This window comes from Ovis aries, chromosome 3 (assembly GCF_016772045.2).
Source record: "Ovis aries strain OAR_USU_Benz2616 breed Rambouillet chromosome 3, ARS-UI_Ramb_v3.0, whole genome shotgun sequence".
Taxonomy (NCBI): domain Eukaryota; kingdom Metazoa; phylum Chordata; class Mammalia; order Artiodactyla; family Bovidae; genus Ovis; species Ovis aries.
In genome coordinates, this window is record NC_056056.1 from 173,987,579 (window position 1) to 174,006,542 (window position 18,964).

An 18,964-nucleotide genomic window follows, 5' to 3' on the forward strand; every position below is an offset into this window, starting at 1 on the left:
TGGAAAAAGGACTATTCAATCACTTGAAACTATTAATATTTATTGAATGCCTTTCTAATACATTACTCAAGTCTGGGAAATAATTTTTTAAAATAGCACACCAAAATATTTACGGTGGTAATCTAAGAGTATGCGGATTTTGGACTGTCAGACTCCCTGACTCCAACCTATACGACAAAGACACAGTAATCAAAACATTATGGTACTGGCACAAAAACAGACATATAGATCAATGAAATAGGACAGAGAGCCCAGGAACAAACCTATGTACCTATGCTCACTTAATCTACTACACAGAAGGCAAGAATATACAAGGGAGACAAGACAGTCTCTCCAATAAAGTGGCGCTGTGAAAAGTGGACAGCTACATGTAAAAGAATGAACAGTCTGCAACACCATACACAAAGATACACTGAAAATGGATTAAAGACCTAAATGTAAGACCAAATACTATAAATCTCCTAGAGGAAAACATAGGCAGAACACTCTTGGATATGAATTGAAGCAATATTTTTTGTATCTGTCTCCTACAGTAATGGAAATACAAACAAAAATAAACAAATGGGACCTAATTAAATGTTTTTGCACAGCAAAGGAAACCGTAAACAAAATGAAAAGACAACTCATGGAATGGAAGAAAAAACTTGCAAATGATGCAACTGACAAGGGGTTAATCTCCAAAATATACAAACAGCTTATACACCTCAAAAAAAAAAAGGACAGAAGATCTAAATAGACATTTCTCCAAAGTAGACATACAGATGACCAAGAAGCACCTGAAAGAGGCTCAACACTGCTAATTATTAGAGAAATGCAAATCAAAACTACAGTGAGGTTTCACCTTACACCAGTCAGAATGGTCATCATCAAAAGATACAGAGAGGATCTGTGAAAAGGAAACCCTCCACGCTGTTGGTGGGAATGTAAACTGGTACAACCACTATGGAGAACAGTATGGAGATTCCTTAAAAACAACAAAAGAGAGCTACTGTATGACCTTTCCACCCCATTCCTGGACATGTATCTGTAGAAAAGCATAACTGAACGGATTACATGCACCCCAATATTCACATAAGCACTACTTACAATAGCCAAGACATGAAAGCAACCTAAATGTCCACTGACAGATGAACAGATTAAGAAGACGTAGTACCTATAAACAACGGAAGACTACTCAGCCATACAAATAATGAACGAATGCCATTTGCAGCAACACGGATGCAACTAGAGATTATCATACTAAGGGAAGTAAGTCAGAGAAAGACAAATATATCACTTATATGTGGAATCAAAAAGATGATACAAATGAACTTATTTACAAAACAGAAACAGACTCACAGAATTAGAAAACAAAACATCATATCAAAGGGGAAGGGGGGAAGGGGATAAATTAGGAGGTTGGGATTAACATATACACACTACTATATATAAAAAAGATAACCAACAAGGACCTACTGTATAGCACAGCAAACTCAACTCAATACTCTAATAACCTATATGAGAAAAGAATCTGAAAAGGAATAGATATATGTATAACTGAATCACTTTGCTGTACACCAGAAACTAACATAATATTGTAAACCAACTATACTCCAATATAAAATAAAATTTAAAAATCCATTAAAAGGAATAAAGTTTAACATTCTATTTAAGTGGTTAAGCTGTTTCCAAAACACCTAGTTATAACACTTAAGTAGTCAATTACAGAATATTTTATTTGTATTTGCTAAACATTTAATACTTCTTTAAAAATAGCACCATATTCAAGTAATTTTATGTATATATTTCACCACTCCAATGGATTTATTCTCTCTTTTAGATGAGGAATCTTGTCAAGTATTTGCCTTATTACCCAAACAAAGTACACTCAATACATCCTGAATCCAATTTAACAAATATTTATCTATATCTAACACAGAAAACACTGTGATGAGCTTTCTGGAGCAGCAAGAGAATAAGACATGGTTATTGCTTTCAGTGAGATCAGACTCTAAATGAAGAAACATAACTGAAATGCCAAAAATAATCCAAGAATAATATAAAGCTGAATATTCATTTTATAAATATTTACTGTACCAGGCAAGGACTGGATGCTGAGTCTATGATGATGAATAATACATAATCTCTGAATGAGCCTGAACTAGCAACATACTCTTCTGTTCTCTGGGGGGAAAAATGGAATAGACCTTTACACAGAGCTGGAAAGTAACACCATAGGGAACCTCAATTGAAGTTCTCCAGAGCACTTCCCAAAGCAGATGACTCACAGAGGCTGATTATTAACTCAAGATTCTCAGAGCAAAGAGATGAGCACACAGAGTAAACAGCTTCCAACCAAGTCCAGCAAAGTAACAGCTATTGTTACAGATAAAAGAACGGTGTTGGACTTTCTTTTGGCCAAGCAGAATGATGGCTGACACTTCATATTATACCCAAATTAATGTTACAAGTGAAATCAAACAATCTGTATCTAAGCTAAAAGAAAAGGCAGTCTGGAGACCAAGGAAATCATTGGGATGTGTTTTCTTGGTCAGGTCTGAAAAATCTCAGGTTATGGTAGTGAAATACATTCTAGTTCCTTCTTGTTGTGTAGTTGCTAAGTCAAGTCTGACTCTTTTGTGACCCCATGGATCATAACCCGCCAGGCTCTTCTGTCCACGAAATTTTCCAGGCAAGAATACTGGAGCAGCTTGCCATTTCCTTCTCCAGGGGATCTTTTCAACTCAGGGACCGAACCCATATCTCCTGAGTCTCTGCACTGGTAAGTGGATTCTTTACCACTGATTCACCAGGGAAGTTCCTTCTTACGATTAGAAGTTCCTTCTAATTAGTCTTGTTTATCTCATATTTAATGTTTATTATCCAATGTCTGAAATGTTTCAACCCAGGCACTGTCCCATCAGATGTTTCAATAAATAATTCAAAGACCCTTCGTCTGATTCCGACGGACTCAAATTGAAAATCAGATACACTACTTTGAGGAAGAATTGACAACAAAAGTGAAGTTCTGAATTATCCTTTATGATACCGTGCAGCCTTGACTGAGTGAGGAACAAAGTGGAGATTGAGAAAGTAAAAGTTCCCACACTTCCAGGAAAAGACTGTTCTTTGGCTATGGTAACAAGAAGGCACCAGAACTGGTTTTATGTTCATTCAATCAATAAACAACTTGCCTTATTGAAAGCATTTAGAAGGAAGTCAATCAATGATAGTCCTTGCTCCTGAAGTACGTAATTAGGAATACATTGGGTCCAATAAATACACCTTTGAGGACCAACTAACAATAGTGTTCACACCCAAGTATCCAGACCTCAATACAGGAGGTCCATCTACTCAAGCTTCTGGACATCTGCCCATCCCTGAACTCCATGCATCCCTGAAACCCTATAAAAGACCAATAGTTGCTCTGCTTACAGAGGTTTTGCCTGCTCCCAGCTTAGCTTCTTTACAATGATGAGCAATAAAATCAATTTTGTCTTTTTACTTCAAATACTGAATGATAGTCTCATCATTTTTTGACTTCCTTTAAACACCCCTTCTAAAAAATGCAACAATCTTTACTTTCTGCTTTTACATATTTCCCTATATGGTACAAAAATCACAAGTTTGATTAGCTTTGTTATGCAGAACTAACACAGACACTTATTTTTAAGATAAAAAAGAAGTATGGTGCTAAACATCTATTTTTTTAAATAGGAAAAAAAATTTTAATGATTGAATCACTCAGGTCAATATTGTCTGGCTGAATATCCCAGGGTCATAGCCAACCAAGATTTCATTCTCACAAACTTCTTTAAAGATAGTTTTTATGCTTTTCAAGTCAGTGCTTTTACATAGCTGTGTTATAAGATTTTTTTTAAAGCAGATGTTGTGAAAATTTCTCTGCACAGGAGTAATATCCTTAACCAGAACACTAGAAAAAGAAGGCTCAGCTTCTCTGGTCCTAACAGCATCAGGCTTGACAGGATGGAAAAGAGCTCTCTTTCTGAATGTCTTGCTCCACGGGGCTCTGGCATATCATGCCTCTAATGAGGCAGGCAGTTGTTTCACCTTCTTTGTTTACTGGCCTGGCGCCCAATTATACCTCTCCAGAGAATGAATCATAAATATGGATTTAGGAAAGTGTCTCAATTTTAAGATCCTATAATCTAAGCTGTAATAGCATAATACAGTACTGTATCACAAAAAAGGTAATCCCAGGACTAAAGTCCCAGATTTGATCCCTGGGTCAGGAGGATCCCCTGGAGTAAGCAATGGCAACCCACTCCAATATTCTTGCCTGGGAAATTCCACAGAGAGAGGAGCCTGGAGGGATACAGTTCATGGGGTCACAGAGAGTCAGACACTACTGAGTAACTGAGCATACGGGGCTAAAAAGGAGTCTCAAAAAATCACCTGTTTCAACTTCCCTCTTTCACTATATTAATCAACTCCTAAAGTTAAACTAGATATTTTTACAACTAGAAAGAATAACTCCATGAACTACAGGTCTTCCTTCACATTTCCTTTATTATTCTCTTCACAGTTTCCACTCAACCCAAGCTGACAGACAGGAGCCCACGAACAGACAGGGGCAGGAGAGTCACACAGAAAGAATTCAGGGATCCTTACTTGCCCGTTGGAACCTGGTGGATTTAAATCCTGATGAAGGAGGGAAAATGTGCGTGAAATCAGACAACCTGTTAAAACTTCTTCATTGCTTAGCTCTTTCCTTTGAGATGACATCTGGGAATAGGATTTGACTTAATGTCATAATTAAAGGCTTCCCTGATAGCTCAGTTGGTAAAGAATCCACCTGCAATGCAGGAGACCCTGGTATGATTCCTGGGTCAGGAAGATCCCCTGGAGAAGGGATAGGCTAGTCACTCCAGTATTCTTGGGCTTCCCTGTGGCTCAGCGATAAAGAATCCACCTGCAATGCAGGAGATCTGGGTTCGATCCTGGGGTTGAATATCTCCTGGAAAAGGGAAAGGCTTCCCATTCCAGTATTCTGGCCTAGAGAATTCCAAGGAATATACACTTCATGGGGTTGCGGAGAGTCGGACACGACTGAGCAACTTTCACTTTCATAATTAATAAAAGACATAACTGCACCATACAATAGGGGCCTACTATGTGCCAGGTATTTAAACATTATAACTACTGTGAAAAGAAGAAACATTATCCTCATTTTATAGGCAAGAACAATAAGACTCCCCCAAGGAATTAAGTAACTTGCTCAAGGCTAAGTCAATTAACTTGCTCAGGGATTGACAGTCCCTTGACTGCAAGGAGATCCAACCAGTCCATCCTAAAGGAGATCAGTCCTGGGTGTTCATTGGAAGGCCTGATGTTGAAGCTGAAACTCCAAAACTTTGGCCACCTGATGTGAAGAGCTGACTCATTTGAAAAGACCCTGATGCTGGGAAAGATTGAGGGTAGGAAAAGGGGACGACAGAGGATGAGATGGTTGGATGGCATCACCGACTCAATGGACGTGAGTTTGGGTAAACTCCGGGAGATGGTGATAGACAGGGAGGCCTGGCATGCTGCGGTTCATGGGGTTGCAAAGAGTCGGACACGACTGAGCCACTGAACGGAACTGATTGGGTGGTTATCCTGGGATTTCAATTATGGCCACATTGCCACCATATGGCTACATTGTCCTTACTTAGAAGAATGAGTTGGTATTAGAATCATGAAAGAGATTCAGAACTAGATTCCACCAGGTTCTGATCCTCTCATGGATAACCTGATACTTCCTGCCCCAGTAGTCCACAGCCACAAGAGATGATGATATTATAATAATAAGACACTACTGGGGACAGGGAAGGGTAGAGGTCTATCCTTGGCCTCTTTTTACAGATGCGAAAACAGATGAGAAATTACTTTTAATCAACCTGATACAGGCAATGAGTGGGGAAACCAAAGCTCAAGCCCTTCCACGTTACATGATGCTGCGTCTGAGCAATGTATCACACCTCTGGAGTTTGTTGGGAATGGGAAAACTGTTGAAAATCTTCATTCTGTAGAATAAACTGCACTCTTTAGTCTGGACTTCAAGACCCTTTTATGATCTTACCATAATCTCAAATTTTCAACCTTATTTTCCATTATTGCCATCCATAAACTCTTTGCTCCAGAAACATTCTTACTTTTTCTGTGAATTTTCTTACTATTTCTGACAACTATTACTATCGCCTAATCCTGAGTTTTCTCATTTATTCAGTGAAGGACAGGGAAGTCTAGCAAACTGCAGTCCATGCAGTTGCAAAGAGTTGGATACAATTTAGCAACTGAACAATAACAACTCCCTTTTGCTGAAATGGCATTTTCTGTGGATTGCAAGAAACAAAATTTTATCCATTATAAAACTTCCCTGGAACTTCCATAGCAGTCCAGCCATTAACACTGGGAGTTTCCAACACAGCGGGCATGGGTTCGATCTCTGGTTGGGGAACTAAGACCACATATGCCTCATGGCGTGGTAAAAAATAAAATAAAAAATAAAGCTTCCCTCCCCAACTAGAAAAATAACCTCCCACTGCTGAAATTCCATAGCACTGAGTCCTTCTCTTGGGATATATTTATGTCCTTGCCTAGATTCCTACTTAATTTCAGTAGGCACAGATCCTAAGTAAACTCTGTGGAATGAATGACCTTTAGAGGCAGAACACCAGACTGGAAGAAGTATGAAGAGCTAACGAAACCAGAGAGAAGAGGCGGCTGTAAATCTTCAAAAAACTACATCCTAAATATTATGGCGCTCACTAAGAGCAAAACAGTGTCAAATGTATTCTTGTAAAATACAGTGGTTAGCAGTGTTCACGGAGAAGGCAATGGCAACCCACTCCAGTACTCTTGCCTGGAGAATCCCATGGATGGAGGAGCGTGGTAGGCTGCAGTTCATGGGGTCACTAAGAGTCAGACATGACTGAGCAACTTCACTTTCACTTTTCACTTTCATGCATTGGAGAAGGAAATGGCAACCCACTCCAGTGTTCTTGCCTGGAGAATCCCAGGGACAGAGGAGCCTGTTGGGTGCCGTCTATGGGGTCACACAGAGTTGGACACGACTGACGTGACTTAGCAGCAGCAGCAGCAGCACTGGATCCAGAATCCATCCTGCCGTGTGGACTTGGACCAGTCGGTCAAATTCTCCACATCAACTGCCTCATCTGTAAGTGGAAACTAGTTATAACTTACCTCACTGGGTTGTGGTGAGTATTCAGTGAGCTCATGTACCTGAAGTGCCTAGTAGAGTGCATGGCTCAGAATATATGTTATATAAGTATTTGCTATTACCATTTTGTAAACTCATATATATATATATATATATATATGCTTCTCTCTCCCTCTCTCTCTATATATATATATTGAAAAAGTAGCTAGAGCACCAAACCTCATGAAGGGAATTGTCAAGAGAAGGAAAATTTTCAGAATGAACAACTTAGGTGATAAGGAGATACGCTGGCTTATATACAAGAGAATCAGTACTCTTTTCCTCTCAAAAGTCATAGATCAGGAGGAGATAAAGCTGAACAGTGTGAAATAACAAGTCACACTGTGGCAGAAATAGGTAAATACAGACTTTAAGGTAAAATACAGAGATATTAGAATACAGAATGCACCTGGGAACCTGAAGGAGATTGTTTTAGGCTGAACAAATGCAAAAACAGATACTTTCTAACATAAAAACAGACTAATTCAAAATTAGCTATTTGGACTTAGAACACAATTTTTTAGGAAAATAACACTTTATGTGTTGCCTGGGTTCTGTGGCTAACCCATAAAAGCCAACTGAACTTAATATTACCTTAGCAGCAATTATGGACATTAATATCAAATACTGTCTTAGTTGCCAGATAATTTTAATATCAGCATATACATTACTAACTATGTACAACAATGCTTTGTAACAAATCATCTTTATCAGAGGAGTGGGAATTCACAAAACCAACTACTGGAAATGCAAGAAGGGATCTGAGTGATCACTGCAGTCACTCTACTCCTGCTTTGCATAGGACAGTCAGGGTTTATGCTTGTCTCTCTAATCATAATTTGGAGTAGGAAATGGCAACCTGCTCCAGTATTCTTGCCTGGAAAATTCTATGGACAGAGGAGCCTGGTGGGCTACAATTCACAGGGCTGCAAAGAGTTGGACACGACTGAACGCGTGCTAATTCTACCTAGCGCTGTATACTATTAGCTTAGTCCTCCTCACTATCCTCTGAGGGAGGGAAAAAAATAAAGCCAGAGATGTTACGGAACTTGACTAAAGTCACAAAATAAGCAGCAGAGGAGAAATTCAGACTCTGCTCTAATGATGAAGAGCTCTGTGACGTTTCTACAATGTTCCGCACATTGATCTTATCTTCCCTTTTCTTCCTTTTCCCTTTGTATGTGACATATGTGGTGATTTAAAAGGTTTATAAATACTTTCCTTCTCTGAAAACATTTATTCATTTATCTTTGTAGTTAAAATAATGACAATGAATCATGTGAATGTGACTTCAGAACTAAGACATTGCCAATTAAGATGTTGTTTCTGTTAGGACGTCCATGGACCATATTTCTGCCCTGAGCATGTTCTACTAGATGAAAAATGGAAGATGTTTACTCTTAATCTCCATTTGTGCTGTGACCATGTTCATGTTACCAACACAGATCTCAAAACAAACGAACTATTATTTATGAAACAGAAACACTTCTTAGGAAATTCATTATTCAATATTCAGATTATTAATTTTATTATGAGAGTCATTCATTTGCTCATTTAAGTTGGGCTTGGGCTTTGCTGAGAATATTTTTTCTTGACAAAACATGAACATCCTTGGAAATGTAAGATGGTGCAATTGGCATGTAAGTATAAAATGGCTTCCCTGGTGGAACCTGCCTTCAATGTGGGAGACCCAGGTTTGATCCCTGGGTTGGGAAGACTCCCTGGAGAAGGGAATAGCTACCCAATCCAGTATTCTTGCCTGGAGAATTCCATTCACAAAGGAGCCTGGCAGACCAACGATCCATGGGGTCACAAAGAGTTGGACCCTACTGAGCGACTTTCACTTTTACTTTCCACTTTCATAAAATGAAAAAAACAAAACAAAACACTGCCTACTGAAAAGGCAGCAATAAAAACTAGAGACTTCTGCTTTCAAAATTATATTAATAAGAAGTATGCGGGACTTCCCTGGTGGTCCAGTGGCTAACACTCTGAGCTCCCAATGCAGGGGGGGGACCTGGGTTTGATCCCTGGTCAGGGAACTAGATCCCAAATGCCACAACTAAGACCTGGTGCAGCCAAATAAATAAATATTTTTAAAGAAACAAGTGTAAGTATTACTATTTTGCTAAGGGAAGTTTCATATTTACTAATATTAATTCAAGCTTCTCATTAGATATAGTGTATACTCTGATCTTCCCTTTTAAACCACTCCCACCCCAAACCTACTAAAGTACTTTTAAAGAATGAAATCATGCATAAGTGTAAAGTTTGATTCTGAAGGTACATGAGAAGATGCTTATAACTTACTGTTATAAGGAGGTTAAGTCTTCAGCTCCTCTCTAATTATTTCATGCATTTAAATCTCATTTCCCACAGCTAAGAGAAGCCTGTGCAGGGCAGGGACAATACCTTCTATTTCTTTTGTACAGTGACTAGCACCGTGCTTGGAAGATTATGAGCATTATACAGTGGGTAAAATCCTGATATTTATATTTTCACCTTTACGAGCTGAGAATTCATCATTCTACCACTGAAGGGAAACATTTTGCCTCTTTCACGTTAAAGAACAGACACAGTCAGGTTTTCCACAAATGTTCACAAGAATTTCCCATGGTATTTAGTACTGCTAGGAGTTTAGAAACATTCTTAGCAAACTAATTTTGAATATGAAACAATCGGTGCCTAAAAGAGGGAATTAAAATTTTCATTTAGAAATGGTTTTGCTTTATTCTTTCTGAATTATATTAACAAACACTTTGTTGGAATTTAATAGGCCTCTCGGGCTAGAAAAGTCTCATTTTTCTTTCCCACTGAACTATTTTATAGTAGAACAAATATTAATATACTCCATATGGGCCTATCTTTTTGCCTTTTGTAGGTTCTGTCATCCAAAGTTTAAGCTTTTATCTCTTCACAGACAAAGGAAGCATTTTTAGGATTTCAAACACTAAAGTGAACTAGTAGAGGTTTTAAATTAAATAAGAAAATGAGCTGCAATGAATGCTGTTCTTTCTTTGATGAAGAGATCATCAGTCTGCTTATTTGATTGATAGTTATCTTTGTACCTTCTCAGGTGTATTATGCTGTCCAGGTACTATATCCTTGAAAAAGACTGCAGGGAATGAGGCAAATAAGTGAATTAGAAAACCCTGAGGAGTTATCAAAATTCCCTTTGGCACATCTTAGAAGGAAGGCCATCAAGGGCCGTCATAGCCTGGAATACTGTATTATGCCTTTGATTTAACAAATTAACAGGTTCCGAGCAGTCAAGGGAGCATTTGAATAAATAAGATGTGAAGGCAGAGGAAATGACTGCTTGGCGAGAAAGAATTCAATCATCTCTAAGTCTGCAGAAGAAAGTATACACTCTGGTTCTATGAAATCAAAGTTGTGGGTTCCATGAGCTAGCTAATTTGATGCAGATGAAAAGTTCTCATTTAAAGCCAGCAACTGTACCCTTAGCCATAGCCAGCAGTCTCATAAATGCTGACTGATGGCATAAAAGGTAGAATGGGTGATCAGCATGGTCCGCTTGGTGCCAACCCATTCTTAATGTTGAGAAAACAAAACAAAACAAAAAACTCAAAATGCAGTGTTGCTGGTGGTGAACTAAACTGAATGCCTTCGGCACATTACTCCAGCCTTGACATATTCCAATTACTCTCGCTGCTCCTGGGCTCCGGGCAGGAACAAGAGTAAGAGCACAATCCATCACACCTACTGACTCTCTGTGGACTTAACATCACATCACAAAAGCACATTCATTAGGGTCCTTCTAATTTCAAGACACAGGATTAATACCTAAACAAGGAAATTTGTGACAAGTATGTAGATTTTTAAATTTAAAAAACAGTTTCAAAAAATGGAGTCAATGTGCACCTGGGACAAAAAAAGATAGGAACTCAACCATTCTAAGTCCCAAACAATTTCAATTTCAAGTTTACATTTTACTTTAAGAAACAATCAGCTACAGGACCAAAATTACTAAGTCAATATGCTCTGAAAAGCCTTAACTTTAAAAACTTCTTACTGGACTTCCTGGTGATCCAGTGGCTAAGAATCCACCAGGAGACACAGGTTCGATCCCTAGTCTGGGAAGATCCCACATGCTGAGTGGCAACTAAGTACTAAAGCCTCAGCGCCCTAGAGCTTGTGCTCTGCAACAAGAGAAGCCACCACGAGGAGAAGCCCACGCATCACAACTAGGGAAAGACTGCATGCAGTAACGAAGACCCTGCATGGCCAAAAACAAGTAAATAAATAACATTTTAAAATTCCTTACTATGTAAAAATTCAAACATATACAAAAGTAGAATACAAACTGTCCCCACACCACTCTCATGTCCTATTCCCTCAGTTGCATCCATTTTCAACTCATTTCCAATTCTGCTTTATCTGAAGTCAATCTTGCATGTTCCCTTAAAGTGAAAGTGCATTATATTTCATCTCTAAGTATTTAAGTTATTTCATCTCTAAACATTTCAGTAAATCCTTACAATTCTAGCTGAGTGCCAACAGAATTTGTGGTATTTTGTGTTTTATTTTTCATTGCCTTTTATTTTAAATACCTAGGTCAGCAAAAGAGGAAATTTGGAGCAAGGAGAAAATTTAGATTTCTCAGTTTTTCTGGAATTTCTGGTACCTAAATACAGTTGTAAAGTTTTCTCTTTCTGAAGAGGGAAACAGAACTAGCAAGATATAGTCATTTAGTTTAACAAACATTAATTGAGCACTAGAGATGGGGCAAGGTACCAGAGACGAAAAAAAAAGAAAAAGAGTAAAACAAAGACCCTTTCTGTAGAACGGGTGAGACAGACACACGAACAGATAATGTCAACATAATGTGGAAAAGCTAGGGTAATGGTATTCACAGGGTGCCATGGGAACAGAGAGGAAAGGCACTTAGACCAAATTAGGTATTCAAGAAAGACTTCCAGGAAGATGGCATCTGAGTAAGTGCAAAAATACTGCAAAGAACTGTCACTATGTCATTATAATAAGTTTGATATCAAGTTTCTTTCAAGTGGATTTACTTCATTTTGTTGGGTGAGGAATTAGGTGGTGGGGGGAAGTTTCCTTAAAGAATACTGGTCTGAGAAGAGAGTGAAATATCAAGAATTGAATTGAGAGAGTAACAGGGACTTATATACACTACCATGCACAAAACAAATAGCCAGTGGGGACCTGTTATCCAGCACAGGGAGCTCAGCTTGGAGCTGTGATGACCGGGCGGCGTGGGACGGCGGTGAGGATACATGTCACAGCTCGTTCACTTTGTTGTACAGCAGAAACTAACACAACACTGTGAAGCAATCAGACCCCAATCAAAAAGCCAAAACAAAACCGAACTTTTCTATCACGTCTTCAGAGAATACCAAAAGGCTTGGTCTCTACCCTCGAGGAGGTAGGAATCTAGATAGAGAAAAATCAAGCATGCATTAGAAAATTTTACTAAGGAATAGCTAATCAAAATACAGACTTTAGTGACGGGAAGACAGCTATGCACTGAAATATTTAAGTAAGAGCTGGGACTTCAACCAAGATTTTGAATATAAGTTTAAACTTAGATCAAAAAAGGAAGCCAGCTGAGTAAAGAATATTAAAATATATGTCTTAAGTAGTAAAGAATTCTTCATCTTTGAAAGGTTTTTATTCTTCCATATTTGGATTAAGTGAAGTAGGCAGGGAAAGGTCAAGATTTTTAATCTAAACCTCAAGCCTCCACAGAGATACGGGAATGTGTGTGCTCATGTATGTGTTAGATATGTTAGTGCTGGAGCATGAAGATTTGAATTGAGAATTTACAAGCAGATTCTAAGCTATTCCATTGGAATAATACAATGTCAGGTACAAAAACAAAGATCTTCTCCGGCAGGTATCTAATTCTTGGGGAGAAATAAAAACACAAACTCATAAAAATGAAAGTTGTAAAAGACACATAAGAAAATTCAATCAATGCTACAAGATTAAAAAAATTTCAATTGTCACTCAGAGATGAATGACTCACCATTTATAATTCTATGTTTAATAACAGTAACAATAACAACAGCATCGGCCAACACTCATATAGCATATACTATGAAGCCAAGTAATTAAATCATTTAATCCTCCAAAGTGCCTATGAGGCAGGTACTACTACAGATCTTCCTTACGTTATGATGAGGTTACAGCCAAAAAACACCATGGTAAGTTGAAAACACTGTAAATGCATTTAATATAACTACCCTACTGAACATCATAGCTTAGCCTAGCCTGCCTTAAATGTGCTCAGAACACTAACATTATTTTACAGCTGGGCAAAATCATCTAACACAAAGCCTATTTTACAATAAAGTACTCAATAGCTGATATAATTCATTGACTACTGTACTGAAAGTGAAAAACAGAATGGCTGTCTGGGTACAGAATGGTCTTAAGTGGATCGGTTTATTGGTTGGTTGCCCTCATGATCGTACAGCTGACTGGGAGCTGTGGCTCACTGTCACTGCCCACATCTTAAGAAAGGATTATACTGAGTATCACTAGCCTGGGAAATGCTCAAAATTCAAAACCTGAAGTATGGTTTCCACTGAATGCATTATTGCTTTTGCACATCATAAAGTTAAAAAATCTTTTAAGTTGGACTGTCTATATCCCTCCGACTTTTCAGAGGAGGTTTGGAGACACAGTGAGATTAGTAATTACTCTTTCCTTAACTCTAGTTTTTCAAACATTATTAATCAGAATTTGGGCTTTCCAGGTGGCTCAGTGGTAAAAAAAAAAAAACCCATCTTCCAATGACAGAGATAGGGGGTCGATCCCTGGGTCAGGAAAATCCCCAGGAGAAGGAAATGGCAACCCACTCCAGTATTCAAACCTGGAGAACTCCATGGAAAGAGGAGTCTGGAGGGCCCCAGTCCCTGGGGGTCACAGAGTCGGACACGACTGAGCATGTACCCACAATCAGAATTTACATCAGAGGCTAACAAAAGACATACAGGTGTACTGTGAGAATAAGGTTGAAATCTAATATTTGTATAAATTCAGATAAATGTCTTATATCCTTCATTAACTTAAGTGAAATGGTACATGACACTATCCTGGCAAAGAACCATAAAGATAAATGTCAAATCCATCCATGAGGTAAAGACGTAAAGTTACAAATAGGAACTTACTCTAAAAATGGTGTGTTTAATAGACCAAAGAATGGTCTCTTAAATATTTCCCATCAGATTGAGGAAAGCATCTTTTTCGTAATACTTACATACATGGAGAAAATAAATTATAATAAATGACCATAGCATATACAGCAATAAAGATAGCCAGTAGTAAAAACGCATTTGAAATAACTTCTGTCCCTACTGAACAGTAGAAAAATATTACTCCCCAGATAGGATTAGTTGCTTTTTTCCCAACCTCTGACAGCAAATTATGCATAGCTATTTCTAGCATTTATTTCTATTACGTGACATTATAATACAGCTATTTGTTCAGCAGTCTTCTCTTCAGGATGTGAGTCTTTGAGTATAGGGCCTGAATTTATGCATCCTGGGATTTAAAGCCCATACCTGCATCTAGTATCATGAATAGAATTCAGGCTTACTGAAGGAATAACTCCGGGAGTTGGTGATGGACAGGGAGGCCTGGTGTGCTGCAATTCATGGGGTCACAAACAGTTGGACATGACTGAGAGACTGAACTGAACTGAACTGAAGGAATAAATGAATGAATGATTTGATAGGCGACATCTAATAAAATCTCGAGCACTATAAATCATTATAGAAAAGTTAAAACATCAATAAGGTCACAAGGGTTTTGTTACTTTATGAGTAGATTCTTGTCTCCCTTGTTGAGTATTTAAGGCCTTTTTACATTGGTCCTAATTCACCCTTTTAACCTTTTCTCATCTTCTCTTCTTTTAGTTAGATCCGCTGTATGAATTACTTTCATTTTCTGGCTTAAGTTCTGTGCTCTATCATTTCTATACTTTTACTCAGTAATCTCCAAAAGTTTTAGCTTATGCAGTCCTTCAGTATAAATAAGTATACTTTACTTAACACTGTGATAATACGCTTATTGTAAATCAATCATAAAAACAGAAGAAATATTTTAAACAAATGAGGTAGACATACATAAACAGAAGTTTTAATCTTTTCTTTATGTAAACAATGCATTGTTTTGCATGTACTTCACTTTTAAAATCACTGATTTATATCAGAAAAACAAATCTCATAGAGTACTTGTGAGAATAAAATGAATCTCTACATGCACTTAGAACAACAGTGGTGATATAGGTAACATAGTAGATGTCAGTTAAGTTGGTTAACATTATTGCTGTCAATGCAGTTTCTTCCGACTGGAATATTAATAATTGCACATCCTCATCCTCAAGTCCCACTCCTACAAATCCCCTGAGGGCCAAATTCATATGGTACCTTTTCAAAGAATTGTTTGAATGCATCTCTTAAGTTAGGATTTCTCAAAGTAGGAGGTACTAAATCTTACAGATCTTAGCAAGAAGCCATGGATAAAAAGCCAAAATAAAGATGGAACAGTTGGAAAAAATTAAGGATGGTTTTCTAGAAAATGAGGCAAATGAAAAAAGAAGTGATTATTAACCCTAAGAAAAATAAAATACACAAAAAGGAAATATAGTACATTATCTGGCTCTGTAGCAAACAACACTTGTGTGTGTTAGTCGCTTGGCCATGTCCGACTCTTTGCAACCCCATGGACTGTAGCTAGCCAGGCTCCTCTATCCATGGGGATTCTCCAGGCAGGAACACTGGAGAACACTATAGGGTTGCCATGCCTTTCTCCAGGGGATCTTCCCAGCTCGGGAATCTCCCACGTCTTCTGCACTGCAGGCAGATTCTTCACCATCTGAGCCACCAAGGAAGCCCAAACAATGTTTAGACAGACCCAATGACAGAAACATTGACTACTAATTTAACCCCAAACTGTGATATAACCATATGGGAAAGATACAGCATTATACCAGCCCCCAAATCCTCAACTTTTGTTAGCAAAAGTTTAAAGGGAATTAAACATGAACTAGAAACTTAGGTATATTACTTTAAAACTCATAGATAAGTACCAGAAGAAATTTAAAAACAATAGGGAAAAGGAAAAGATTTTCTTTCTAGAAACTTCTAGAAAGATAAACGTAGGTTTGTACCATGAGATCAGCAGTGAGAATGGCATCTGCTCTTCTTTTCAATAGTAACAGGAGAAGTTAAAAAGCAAGGAAGCTTTCTCCTTGCTTTCAAAATTTTAAAAGAAACAGAATGTTATATCCAGTCAACCTATTCAAAGCATTTTACAACATGCAAAGACTCAAAAATTTTTCTCCTATGCAGCATTCTTCCTCAGGAATTTATCTGCCAAGACACATTCATACTAAAGAAGAGAATTTAAAAAAAAAAAAAAAAGAGGAGAGAGAGAGGACACAGAATCCAGAAAATAGGAATCCAACAGGTCTATTGATCAAATTGTATTAAAAGTTATTGGTTTTTAAAAAAAGTTATTGGTTTTAAGAAGATCAATATGAAAGCATTCAGCTGATTTTTAAAATGTTAAAATATTTCTTGTGCTTTTAGACTTAGTTATACTTTAACATTAGTCTGAACATAAAAGAAATTACAAGAGGTTTTCTCTCTTACCTGTAACACAGCAGCAAATAAGTATACTACTACAAAGATCACAGTTAAAGAAGTGTGACCACTTTTCATCAAATGAATAGTGTAGAGGAAAATTAAATGTCCAGGTATCACTAAAAGCAGTAGAACTTGAGCAGACTTATTATTTACTCCTGTAATATAAAATATAAAAGTTGTTAAAACAAAATCATGTATTGGTGAATAATAGATCATAGTTATTAAAATTTGAGTACACAGAATCACATAAAATTCAATTGCTAAAAATAAATTTTAATTATTTATAATTTGCTTAATTTTTAGAAATTTTCCCTGTATGTTATATATTAATTAAATGAAAGGTGATTGATGAAAGTTTGCTGTGAAGAACACTGATCAAACTATAACATTATAAAAATGGAGGGAAGACAAAAGAAAAAATATGAAGTTCTTAAAGTACTGGAAAGTACTTTTTCCTATATCATTTAATTCCTTATTATTGATCATTTTAATAACTAAATGATACCTAATCATCTTCTAATAGAGGTTTTTTGGTCATTAAATATTTTAATTTTATTTTCCCTTTAGAAGTCTTTCACTGCTATTAAAAGACTGGGTATTTCTGAACCTCATTCAAAAGTTATACTTATTATAATACATTAATTTTTATCAGAAAAAAAGTTTTCAAGAATTGTGAGGTTTAAAATTGTGCTTTAGAGGTTTCCCTGGTGGTCCAGTGGTTAAGACTCTGAGTTTCCACGGCAGGGAGCATAGGTTTGATCCCTGGTTGCATAAGTTCTGCATGCCCGCCACATAGTGCAGTCAAAAATAAATAAAATTGTGGTTTAGTTTTTTGGATATCATATGTTTGGGACATAACAATGTCCTTGTAACTGAGGTTATCACCTCTCACTCTGCTTGTTGGAGATCAAATGTCTACATTTAGAAAGGTCAAAAAGATTAATGTATGAAAGAGTGTGTGCTATGTGGTTAGCTGCTCAGTTGTGTCCGACTTTTTGCAACCCCAAGGACTGTAGCCCGCCAGGCATCTCTGTCCACGGGGATTGTCCAGGCAACAGTACTGGAGTGGGTTGCCATGCCCTTCTCCAGGGCATCTTCCCAACCCAGGGTTGAACCCAGGTCTCCTGCACTGCAGGTGGATTCTTTACCAGCTGAGCCATGAAGAGTGGCTCTAGGGAAGCCCGTGAAAGAGTATGCTTCCCTAAATCACCTAACAACATTTTCTTATATGCACAAGGTTCTTCTTTCCTAACTTACAAACAAGATATCCAAGAGAAAGGTAAAAAAGAAAAACTATACAAAGTTCTTTAACAACTGCAGAATTGATCTGCAGTCTTGTTGTTGCTGTTCACTAAGATTTAGTGAACAAAATTTACTCTATTTAAAATCTATCTGGCTCTCAGAAACAGAAAATTGGGCAACATTCATAATCAAAATTCAACAAATGTTGCCTGCCTGTACTCACAGAGAGGAAGAGTTCCAGGAATAAAATATGCAAAACTCCACAAGCACCTACCTGGACCAAAAAAAGTTCTAAAAGGGTAGTAACAACCTTTGGGTTCATCAGGCAATTCTCCTGGAATGCTGTGTAAATGAAGGTAGGTAGAAATCCTACTGGCCTGAATGGCCACCAAATTACCACCAATACCTGAAACAGAGGAAGAAACAAATAAGATAGTTAGCTTCGTATTTTCAATAATGTGCACAAATTCAATTGAATTTATGTCTCTACGTCACCTCCTGGGCCAATAATACAGAACAAAGAGTTCTTCTGAAAGGTTGCTTTATTTGATGTTGATGTAGATATTCCAAAGGCATAAAATTCCTGCTATGAAAGACTCATTCATTGTTTTTTCAAATCTAACTCACTGTTTGGTCTGAAAGCAGAGTAAGTAATTTTTAAAAATTACTATCGCAATCAAGATGGAAAACTAGGTAACAATATGTTTCACATTTATCATCTTAATAAATTTATTCAAATAGATAAGGCTTAATACATGTCTTCTCAGATTTTGTTGGGGTCCTTTAATAGACTGGGACCTGGTGGTCTGGAGTTGACAATAAGAAAGTGAAAGAGAGAAAGAGGTTGATATTCCCTGGTTTATGCAGAGAACCAATAAAGCCC

The 18,964-nt window shown here is 37.5% G+C and overlaps 1 protein-coding gene across 11 annotated transcripts in view; it reads right to left on the reverse strand.

Annotated features, from left to right (window-relative positions):
- The window catches only part of SLC41A2 (solute carrier family 41 member 2), a 144,274-nt gene that overhangs the window by 11,011 nt on the left and 114,299 nt on the right, over positions 1-18,964 (reverse strand). For all 11 annotated transcript variants that reach the window (XM_060413157.1, XM_060413154.1, XM_060413153.1 and 8 more), the window contains 2 exons: positions 18,356-18,487; positions 16,846-16,994 (listed from right to left, as the gene is read on the reverse strand). In XM_060413157.1, the coding sequence (XP_060269140.1) occupies positions 16,846-16,994; positions 18,356-18,487 (281 nt within the window). The remainder of the gene's footprint in view (positions 1-16,845; positions 16,995-18,355; positions 18,488-18,964) is intronic.